This window comes from Barbus barbus (genome assembly GCF_936440315.1).
Source record: "Barbus barbus genome assembly, chromosome: 45".
NCBI lineage: Eukaryota > Metazoa > Chordata > Actinopteri > Cypriniformes > Cyprinidae > Barbus > Barbus barbus.
In genome coordinates, this window is record NC_136723.1 from 21,610,487 (window position 1) to 21,622,010 (window position 11,524).

Consider the following 11,524-nt stretch of genomic DNA (forward strand, 5'->3'; position numbering starts at 1 on the left):
TTTACGTTTGTGTGTGTGTTTATACATTTCATATTTATGTATGATATATATCATATAAAAATGTAAATATATAATGCATATATTTCTTAAATATATACATGTATGTGTGTGTATTTATATATACAAATAAATATATGCAGTACTAAAACTTTTTTTTTTATGCGATTAATGGATTTGACATCCCTACATAATACATATTATTTTACCTAAAAATAATCGAGGCATGTTTTCCTAGTGTTTTTGACTGAATTAACATGAAAAAAGTTTTTAATTGCTTTTATTTAAATGCACAAAAATATTTAGAAAATTATTTAAACTTACCAACAATAATCTTTTAAATCTGAGGCGATATTAAAACATCTTTATATTGTGAAACTTGCATGTTGCAAGACAAGGAATGATCGGAAGACTGTTTAATATTATCAAAATCTTTAGCAAAACCAAACTTTCAAATGTACTTTGGTCAGCACCAAAAGTTTTAGTGTGAAATCACACTTCCTAAGTTGTTTGTTGTGTAACATGTATTATGTAATATGATAAGTGGATGTCTCACCGGACCCCATCTTTCATTTGCAGTGACTGGAGCTAGTTTTGTGGTTTTTAACGGTGCTCTGAAAGCCTCATCAGGATTCATTGCCAAATCCAGCATTGTGGAGGGTAATGCTGTCACACAAATCACTTTCAAACACTTCCTCAGTTCATTATTCTCAAAATGTTTAATCATCACGCTGTCCCTGTTCATCTTTAGATGGGTTAATGGTGCAAATCCCTCCGGAGACCATGGAGGGTTTGCGACAGGCCCTCAGGGACCAGACCGACTTCCAGATCCCCTGTGGAAAGGCAGATTCGGAAGAGACACGGGAAAATGTGAATGTACGCTGGGTCGACTGGACCACACCTGTCAACACTGGGTACCAACGATTTATCATATACATTTACACTATCAAAAGTTTGGAGTAGTTGAGATTTATTGTTTTTAAAAGAAGGATGCATTTATTTGATCAAAAATATGGTCAAAACAGCAATACTTTTACAATTTAAAATAACTTTTCTATTTTAATATAAGTTTAAAATGTAATTTATTCCTGTGATCAAATTTTCAGTATCATTACTCCAGTCTTCAGTGTCACATGATCCTTCAGAAGTCAATCTAATATGCTTATTTGCTGTTTAACATTATTTTCATCAATATATACAAATAGAAAACAGTTCTTTTAAATTTTATTTTTATCAAATAAATGCAGCATAGGTGGAGTATTAAGAAGAGACTTCTGAATTATCCAATCTGAAAAAAATCTGAATTATTCCATTCTTTTGACCAGTAGTGCATGTTCCCATCAGATGCTTTCTTGTGGATGTTCAGTATGCCAATACTGTACTGGATAACCACTTTACTGAATGATAAATCACTATTGATCTGTTTGGCTGCCGATGCGAGTAACCTTGTAAATGTTTTCTGCATTAATTAGGCACTATTTAATATTCATTCCTTCAGCTTCCTTTGACTGGTAAGATGCTGTGTCAGGTCAAATTTAATTCCCCTAAAACAGCATAACGTGTAACTTGTTTGCATGTTTGCAGAGTCACCAGTCCGGTGGATGGCAAGTCTCTAGAGGGAGTGTCCAGCGTCAAGATCCAGCAGGACTCAGAGTTTGAGATGGACGGCCAAACCATCAGGTGTACTGAGGTGAGTACGGCATGATGCCTGCAAAAGCAGGGAATTTATTGGTGTCATCTCTGCTTCAGGGGAAGTCGTGGCCTAATGGTTAGAGAGTCGGACTCGTAATCCAAAGGTTGCGGGTTCGAGTCTCGGGCCGGCAGGGATTGTAGGTGGGGGGAGTGAATGTCCAGCTCTCTCTCCACCCTCAATACCATGACTGAGGTACCCAACTGCTCCCCAGGCGCCGCAGCATAAATGGCTGCCCACTGCTCCGGGTGTGTGTTCACGGTGTGTGTGTGTGTGCACTTTGGATGGGATAAATGCAGAGCACGAATTCCGAGCATGGGTCACCATACTTGGCCGTATGTCACGTCACTTTCACTTTCATGTCCCATCTCCCATCAGGTCTTCTATCTGCTGAAGTCTTCAGATGTCTCTCTGTCTGCCGTCCTCACGTCATCGGCTCAGTTTCAGAGAGAGATCGCCACGGCCAGCTGTGCCGCCCTCTGCCCGCACCTCTCTGTGCTCATGGCGAATGGGTTCAACTCTCTCGCACTCCGGGTCTCCACAGACTCAGACATGGTAAATTATTTTGGGTGCTAAATTACAGATCAGTGTTGACTAAACAATATCTTTCCAGGCTAAAACCTGATCATTTTATAATATAAGGTCAAAATTGTCAACAAAAGAGCAGCTTAAGGGCTTCCTGTGGTTCTCCGGCAAAATAAAAGTTTGAGCATTGAAAATTAAGAAATTAGAGCTAGCCATATACATATTACTATTACTATACATATATTTATTCACACAGCATTTGAAGATTGAGAAATTAGGACTAGCCATAAATATTACTTTTGCAATTTTACAATCCTTTTATATGTATATAAAATGCTAATTTACAACATTAAACCTGGAGCCATTTTTAATCACATTTAAAATCACAATCACAATATTTAGCAGAATCACTCGTTTTATTTTTATAGGTTGAGTATCAGGCTGGCTCTGGTGGCCGCCTCCTGCCTCAGAAGTATATGAATGATCTGGATGGGGCTCTAATTCCCGTTATCCACGGAGGAAGCTCCTGCGTCCCCCATCAGGCCATGGACATGGAGTTTTTCTTCTACATCTCACTGAGCATTTGAACACTGGTGACTTTCAAACTTTCCATCCACAGGCAGCCAGTCAGACCTTCACGATCTGTACCAATGAATCACAGATGCAGAGAGACAGACTCCGTTTCTGATCTCTGACAAGGTATGGAGAGTTTGATGCATTTTAGAGGAAAAGCACTTCACTGAAGTGGCACTATATTAGCGATCCTTTAAAATAAATCAGAGGTCTTGGATCAGCAACAAAAATAAAAACGTGAGAACTTTGCTGAACTTTGCTTCTTCAGTCGTGTTTTCAGGGTCTGATCGTTGGATGCTGATCGATGAATGTTAGTTTGAACTCGAACCGAATTAAGTATGACTATGATGTCAGATATATTGGTAATTATAATCGTTACTTGATTGGACACATGGCAACCGAGCATATGAAGTGCTGTTTCTTCGTTTTTTTCTGAGCTGCAATCTGTTTTTTCCCATCCTTCATAATTTACTGTTACCATATAAAGTAGCTTCATGTAGACTTAAGAATCCATATGAACGTTTTTATGTACTGATTATTGTACTTTAAGTACTGCGTCTTATGATTAGTCATTTTTCTCAATCTGTAAAATACACAGAGTAAAATGAGCCTCGGTTTGATTGTTTAAAACATATAGATGAAATCATCTGCTAATTTGATTAAGCTTTTATTAAGCTTGAATACTATTTTTGGAACAGACAGTTCATGTGTTGATTAAAGGTGATATTTTTGATAGGGCATTGAAATTACAAATTATAACACATTCTGCAATTATAACCCCCAAAAAGCTAATGAAATGCTTGTGAAAATATTGGTTCAAACCACATATTATATTTACCAGAAAGGTTCAGAGTAAAGGACGATAGGACGAACTTTATGAAAAGATTTGCTTTAACATTTATATAATTATTTTCACACTACTGCACTAATTAAACAAAAGGTCGTTTATTGAGATCATTAAATGGCTTTATTGGACTATTAGTTCATTTTACTGTGCAAACTTAAAAACAGCCCCATCTGTTAACACTACAAATTTGTTGTTGGTGTAACCAACCAGGAATTGAAGAATCCTTAGAGCTTTGAATGTTGGCCTAAAAAAATATCAACACATCTGAACACTTTCCATGTTTTTTAATTTTTAAAAATTGGTCAACCCACCATGATGCGAGTTAACAAGGCTGCCAAATGTCCTCCGTATACTCCAGACGTAAAAATATCTGTTTGACAGATTGAAGAATTATGAAAACTCTTTCCTTATGAAATATGCTGGATGGTGATTCTGAATTAAGTAGCCATTTTATAAATGCAATAACCTTGAGTTCTTTCACTAGACTGTGACCCTACTCTTTTACATTCAGCTTAAAATGCGTGCAAAACAAAGCTTCTGAATTCTGATTATATTGAAGCCAGGTTTATGAAATCATTACTTTTTAAATGCTGCAGCTTAACAAAAACCTAAATTCATTAATTTGCAAAATGCACTTTTACTGTGGTTGGTGAAAGGAAATACAGGACGAGTGATTGTTTCTTGTTTTTTATTCAGTTTTTCTTCATGGTGATAAAACACAACATAAACAGTGATGAAGCAGTTTATTTGATATATTGACTGGTATATTTAAATAATCCGTAGGCTTCTATAATTCTGTCACAAACCAAATACAAATGTTCTTAAAATACACATGATTGTTGTGGAAGGATTGAGATTAAATGTCTGTGAAATGAGTTGAGCATTTTATAGACATCTCAGATCCTTATTTGGGCTTTGTGGAATATTTTGGGAGTTAAATTATTTTCTCACTGTTACTGATTAATTAAATCATCACAATTAAAGTATTTTTATGCTTTACAAAAAGCTGTTAAGATGTTCCAGTTTGCATAATGTATATCTATTTATTCATGAAAACCAGATTTATTTGATGAATTATCTGGTATGGGACCTAAGGATGTTCTTCAAAACAACATTCATTTCTAATATGTATCTCATGTAGAATAAAATTTTGATAAATATACAAATTTATTGTCTCGTGCTCATTTATGACATGTTTCATACAGCTTTTTTGATTTGCCATTTAGATGAAATGAGATTTTCTAAATGGGTAAGGGATTTGTTGCAAATTTACTGCTCACATTAGAGTTCTTTTGTAATTGTTTTATTTTTTTAAAAGACATTGTGAACACCGCACACAAGCAAAGGTATGTTCCATACACAATGACTCAAATGTATTATGAATGAATTTGTATGTTGGCAAGCTGAATTTCTATGCCAGTAATGTCTTTACCACGAGTTGAATGATATTTTGAACCTACAGGTCATTTGAATGTATCATTTGTATCCTGTTTTCTTAGCTACTGAAGCTCTAGTCACATTTATAACCAATTGTTCCTGTTAAGTCGTCTTTGACTGTAAAGGTGCAGTCACATTTGTGAAATTTCACAGGCAAATAATAAGTCCATTGTCAATAGCAAAGAGATGTATGAAGCACTGCTTAACACAGACATCACTTTCAAACCAAGCAGATTTACTGTACGTAACCAACTTAAATGTGCAAAATCTCCGCAGGGAAATCTTCAGCCCTCACGTGAAGCTCACACGCCGATTCCTATTGGAATGACTGGATTTTGTTCTTGAAATATAACAGCACGGTAGTAAATGTGACCTCACCTTAAGGATGCATGGTTAATGTTTTTTGTTTTTGGTAAGACTGAAAAGTATAGATGCTATGTGTTCAGTTTCAGGGACCAACAATCATTTGATGTCAGTGCAAACTGATGCCTTTTGTTACTGTTTATAACAGTGGCAACCATTCAGTGTCCAAAGATTTCTGTGAAGTCACCATTTCGCTTGAGCTGCTCAGTTTGCATGGAGTGTCTTCTCATCAGCATCCTCCTGGTCTTGAGATCCTTTGGAAAACCCACAGGAGCCGAGGGAATGCAGGGCTTAGTCCCTGCTGCTACGCCACAAACTGCTTTGTTGCTGGAGCTGATGCTGCTTGGGTTGCCACTTCCAGTGATATTTGGGATTGGTGCATGCTGGTTCAGCGGAGGGAGGAAACCAGTTCGAGGATGGGAGATGGGATCCAAAAGCGCCCCGGAGCCTCGCCGCTCATAGCTGATGGGATTCCTCCTGTGCAAGTGTGTCAACGAAGCATTCTCAAGAGACTCCCTAGAGCCCATCAAAGTAGGAGAACGCGAGTTTCCAAGTTTTCTCTTCTCTAACTGTCCTTTACGGTCTTCTGGAGAGTTGGCGAGGCTCACTGATAGTTGGGAATCGGAGCTGTAGTGGTCCATTCCTAGTTTCCTTCTCTGGATGATGTTTCGGAGACTGGACATGGCCAAATTTGGCAGGGATTTGTCCGGATCCTTCTCGGCTGGTAAAGCTTCCACACTGCTTTTGCAGTGAAGATTGGGATGGGATAAAGAGTGCAGGGATGATAAGCTGTCAAAGGACATGTTTCGGCACAGTGCTCCTTCCGGTCTTAAATCTTCAACATTGCTTCCTTGCCTTAGAGTTTGATTCAAAGAGTTGGCTTCTTTCAAATCAACACTGCAGTGCCGCAAGAGTGGCGTGTTATCAAAAGCCAATCTGTTCATTCTGAAAGTCATTTCCTCTTCGGGCGTGATGTCCGGGAGTTCCTCTGTAGCGGAGGTGCTTTTGGCATGCTGTTGGGCCAAGAAAGACTGTGGGATCTTCATCCAAGGCTCGGAGTGTAATCTTTGGAGATTGTGGATTTTGCTCAACCGACTGTTTACCAGGGGAACCTGGTGGGATGGAGAAGTTGGCTGAGAATTGGTCATACTTTGGAGGTCCTTGAAGGAAAACATGTTTTCTGTAGGACTAGTAGAAAGAGTCCCCTGTGGAGATGTACTGAGGAGAATATCAGATGGAGAAGCACAGGGAACGATTGTGGAACTCCATTGTTCCACCATTGCAAGCGTAGGAATAGGTAGGTACTGTTTTGCCGTTTGCCTTCCGCATGCAAGTTTGTCAGGGGTGATGATGATGACTTCTTTTCCTCTGGCTTTGCAGGCATCCATCAAGATTTTAAGAGTTTCTTCATCGCTGGCATTGATGGCGTATATCAGAGCTGAAGAACCGGTATGGTCCTCAAGACACGGATTCGCCCCGTTACCCAAGAGCAGCGCCACCACCTCAGGACCGGCTTGCTCTAAACAGGCGTGCATTAGAGCAGTCTTCCCACTCTTGTCTTGGATGTTCGGATCAGCGCCGCTTTCAAGCAGGTACCCAACCATCTTCGACTTCGAGACACTTTGGTGGTCCATATGCCTGCTCCTGCAGGCAACCATCAAGGGTGTTTCGCCGCACTCATTACTCTCATTAATATAAGCACCTCGTTCCAGGAGAAGCCGTGTGAGACGGAGACGACTTAGATAGACGGCCTTAAGCAAGGAGTTGCCATCAGCGTTGACAGCTTGTGGACCTTCCATCTTCACCTCTTTCACTGAGACTCGCACCTGACGGGGATCACATATGCTGCCATGACAGCCTGTGAAAAGGGGAATAAGGTTAGGGATTTGTCGCAAGGGATGTATGGAAGACGGCTCAGCTCTTCTTATGGCAAATTACACACATTACATCTACACAATGGAAGTCTTGAGTAACTTTGAATAATCCTATTGTGTTTGGCTTGTTATTAGATGCTTGATTGGTTGCACACAAATGCTGCAAATGGAGCCAAATGCACTTTTTCTTTTTCTGTGTTTCTTTATTCAGTCCTGCTCAGCAACAAGCTCCTTTTTTATAGAATTACAGCTCTCCCTCTCGAGCATTTTTTTTTGAAAAGCTAAATTCAGTAAACCGAAGCAAAGACCTTGGCTTTATTGTTTGCCATTACTGCCAGACAACATTCTTCGCGCTGCCTGTCCTTTTCAGCATGAGCGCAAAGCTTGGCCTTCCTCACGCTTTCTTTAGGAACGGCATCTTTCTAAAGGCCATTGTGTTTGCTGTCCTTGGTGTTACTTTCTCAGAGCGCTAATACACATCTGCAGAACATCATGCCTCTGATTGGGGTTTATAAAGTGCTCTTGGATAGCTTTTAAGTCAACTGGAGAGACAGTAGGCGCTTATGTAAAGAAGGTATGGATACTGTATTCAGTTAGCTTCATCCTACATCTAAGCGATGCATTATAAAGAAGTCTCATTATAAGTTACTTTTACCAAAGCATTTGTAATTTGTTTGATTTTGCAAACTATTCTTATTTTTGTCTCAGAATCTGGCCTTGTGAATTAAAGACAAACATTTTGAAAACAATCACTTACAGACACCAGCTTTAATGCTTCTCAACTGCGAATGAGACATTTTCATATGTATTTTTTTAATTTGCATGTCAATTTCATGAAACCATAATGAACTCATTTTGAATGCACATTCGGACATTCCTGGTGTTAATGGTGTAGAAACTATTTTCAATTATAAACTCCAATTAAATTTCACAAATATTTGCAAACAAATGGCAAGTAACATTGAATTAAACATGAATTTTTAAAATAGACTGAAATAGTATTTTCTTGTAAAACTTGCTCCAATCTTTATTTACAGCCTCTAAAAAAAATTGCAGGGTATTTCAAAGATAATTTCTATATATCTATATTAAATTTCACCAATGCCATATGGATTCAAAACTGACAAATTTTGCACTAAAAATTAATTTCACAATCGATTAAAAAGAAATGGCAATCAAATGTGAAATTTTGAAGTAGAAAAACTGAAATGGTGTTTTCTTGGAAAACATTAGTACAGTTATTTCAGAGATAATTTCTGTAGTTTTTGCCATCTCTTACCAAAATACATTGCTTTACTTATCGAGTTTCCCTCAGAAATGTCAGGTTACAGAAGCTCGTTTCATCTTTAATCACATTGCATGCTGCAGATATTGAAATCAAAGCCGCAGCTCTCTGTTTGCCAGTTAAACAACATCAGTACTGATTTTTAAGTACCAATTGCATTACCTCTGTGAAAACAAGGGTTTGAACAAGTTGTCATGAGCAGCTCGCATGCTGTTACCATGGAGGAAATGACGATTGCTTTTGAGTAGCTTTGACTCCTACCCTGTCAGCGATGTTCTGCTGAGCTGCCCAACTCCGCTGGGAGCAGGTAGAGAAGCTCCACTCATGCACTTAAAGTCCTGTCCAGCTGTTTTGCACAAACAAGTCAGAAAATGACTCCATGCCATTTGCTTCAATTCTTCAAGCTTTTGTAATGTACATGGAAAGATGATGTACGAAACGGCATATTCAGTATGCACTTGAGATTTTGAAGAGGTCGCAAAGTGTTTCTATTCTAAACAAGGTACTGTGGTTCAAAGCGCTCTCTGCTCTGTGCAACTTAACCAGTGAAACACAAGAAAATAAATCTTAACTAGGCTTTAAGCAAACCTCATTCAGTCAACTTGGTGACATGGGAGTAGAATGTGTTCTGTCTTCAGTTTGCATATGGTAAAAATGAGGTATGATTATCACTAGCTGCTCGTTTAATCGTTTAATGTCAAATCCTACAGACTTTCAGTGTTAATGAGAGGTAAATGGATAAAGAAGAAAACAATACATTTTGTTCTTACCGTGTAATCAGAAATTTAGACCGATCCGGATGGAGGCTGAAGTCGGTGATGTTTTGCCCGTGTCACAGATGCCCGTCTGTGTGTTTGACTGTGGTTGTTTTGTAGGCATGACGTTGATCAGATCTAAGCGACAATGAGAGGTGCATTATTCACATGCTGAGAGAGAAACAGGCAGGGTGGGAGAGAGAGAGAGAGAGAGTGTGTGAGAGAGAAGCAGGAAAACATCAAGACTTAAAATAACCCCGATTCTGAGGAACTTCAGATACACATTTGGACCCTTTCAGAGTTTCAGAGAATTGATTTATTCTCAAGCAATTTGTGGTGCTGCAGAGGCAATTATTTCAATATTTACTGTCTAAGGAGGCCCTACCACAAGAGTGAATTCATGTATGTCCAGAGACTATTTTATTTTTAGTTATTTTTTTTATTATCGCTTGTATTAGATTTTATTTGTGCGTGTGTGTGTGTGTGTGTGTATATATATATATATATATATATATATATATATATATATATGCATTTAATGACTTTGTTTTACTGTGTGTGTGTATCTTGGATGGAGGGATGGATAGATAGTTTCACTGAAGAGATCTTAAGTTTCACAGGGACACTGCACCATTAAACTGTACTTCTGGATGCCTTCATCTGCATTTGTTGCATGTGTAATGTCTCAGAACTCAAGGACATGCAGATGGCACTTTAAAATGCTTTTCATTGCTTGTACCAAACAGGCATGTCTTTTTTCATCATACCTTTGAAATAATGGTGTTTATGTGGTGCGGTGGGTCTGAAATAGTAGCTGCTTTACATATGTGAAAGAACTGTCGTCAGGTTGATTGGAAGGTGAGATGGCGTCGTTTCAGTCCACTTGAGCAATGCCATCTCCATGGCAACCTGTGAAATAAAGAAACGCTGAGTATGAATCTCGCAGAGGTTGGATTATACTCACAGTGAACTTCCAGATTACGGATCTCACCGACCGAATGCATCTGATCACACAGTTAATTACTGCAGCGACTAACTCAGCACTTTACCACCACGCAATAATAAATGAGTTATTTAGTGTGATTGGTTTTAGTTGTGATGATATTAGGTGTTCTGGTGTCTAGAGTTATGTATATAGAAATATTTTAAAGCTAGAACTGAAATGTTACATATGTAAAAGCTGGAAGTACATGGTCAAACGAGTCATATTTAAGGACTAAGAAATAACTTTGCATATGTCATTTATTAGTCTAATGAATGTCTAATATATAAACCAAACCTAGGACTGGTTGCTCTTTCAGGCCATGTTGCAGCATGTTAATTACAGTGATTTTATTAGTTTATTAATATACATTTATCAGAAAAGTATTGATTGGATTGAAGTTTTTGAAATGGAATACTAGAAAGTATGTTTTATTTAATTATTTGTTTTATTAATTTTGTTTATTTTGTACAGTTTTTTTCCTTTTTTAATTTATTTTTTATTTTATTTTAACTATTTAATTTTTGTTTCATTTTATTTCATTGTATTATGTTTTATTTCATTTGATTTTACTGTATTTTATTGTTATTTAACAATTTAGTTTTCTATTTTATTTATTGTTTAATGTTATTAATATAATTTTATTCTATTCTATTTTTCAACGTTTTCATTTATTTTATTTTATTCATGCAGTTATTTTCTTTTATTGCACACATGGAGCTGTTTCATTGCACATGTGTCTGCTGTTAACAGAAACCATGAACCTGCTTCACAGTGCAGTCTAATTGTTTAGCCATCGTCATGGCAACTATTCAAGAACATCAGGTGCAACTTTTCCCCAGTAAACCGAGTGACATTAATGATGTTTTTCCTCTATTAGCAGTCGGCAGCGTCTGCTCAGATTGATTTTCATTTCAGTACAAAAACATGTGAAATCTATATTCAGATCAAGAAAGCATGAATGCTGTTTTCCTGTGCAAAACCTGCTGACGCGATACTAGTGTTGTGGGTGGTTGCAAAGGTTTTGCTATGCAGTTACAAGAGTCTTCTGAGGCTTTTAGTACATTGCTACGCTGTTGATAAGGTCTGAATTGTTGGCAAAGTAGTTGATTAGGATGTCAAAAGACCCCAGTCATGATTTTCAGATTATTTATGATCTGAAGTTTCAAAACTAAGAATGAGCAATAGGCTAGTGA

At 37.8% G+C, this 11,524-nt stretch overlaps 2 protein-coding genes across 4 annotated transcripts in view; one reads left to right on the forward strand and one right to left on the reverse strand.

The window, feature by feature from the left end:
• Positions 1–4,795, forward strand: part of LOC306864038 (zinc finger FYVE domain-containing protein 16-like) — a 34,587-nt gene extending 29,792 nt beyond the window's left edge. For all 3 annotated transcript variants that reach the window (XM_079407728.1, XM_079407727.1, XM_079407726.1), the window contains 5 exons: positions 577–657; positions 749–911; positions 1,582–1,687; positions 2,066–2,242; positions 2,641–4,795. In XM_079407728.1, coding sequence (XP_079263854.1) covers positions 577–657; positions 749–911; positions 1,582–1,687; positions 2,066–2,242; positions 2,641–2,799 — 686 coding nt within the window. In that variant the 3' untranslated portion in view covers positions 2,800–4,795. The remainder of the gene's footprint in view (positions 1–576; positions 658–748; positions 912–1,581; positions 1,688–2,065; positions 2,243–2,640) is intronic.
• Positions 4,796–5,590: 795 nt separating this feature from the next.
• LOC306864040 (ankyrin repeat domain-containing protein 34B-like) lies at positions 5,591–7,231 on the reverse strand (the record flags this gene model as incomplete). Its single annotated transcript, XM_079407730.1, has 1 exon — positions 5,591–7,231. One exon carries the CDS (start codon positions 7,229–7,231, stop codon positions 5,591–5,593), a length of 1,641 nt encoding a protein of 546 aa, XP_079263856.1.
• Positions 7,232–11,524: the final 4,293 nt, after the last annotated feature.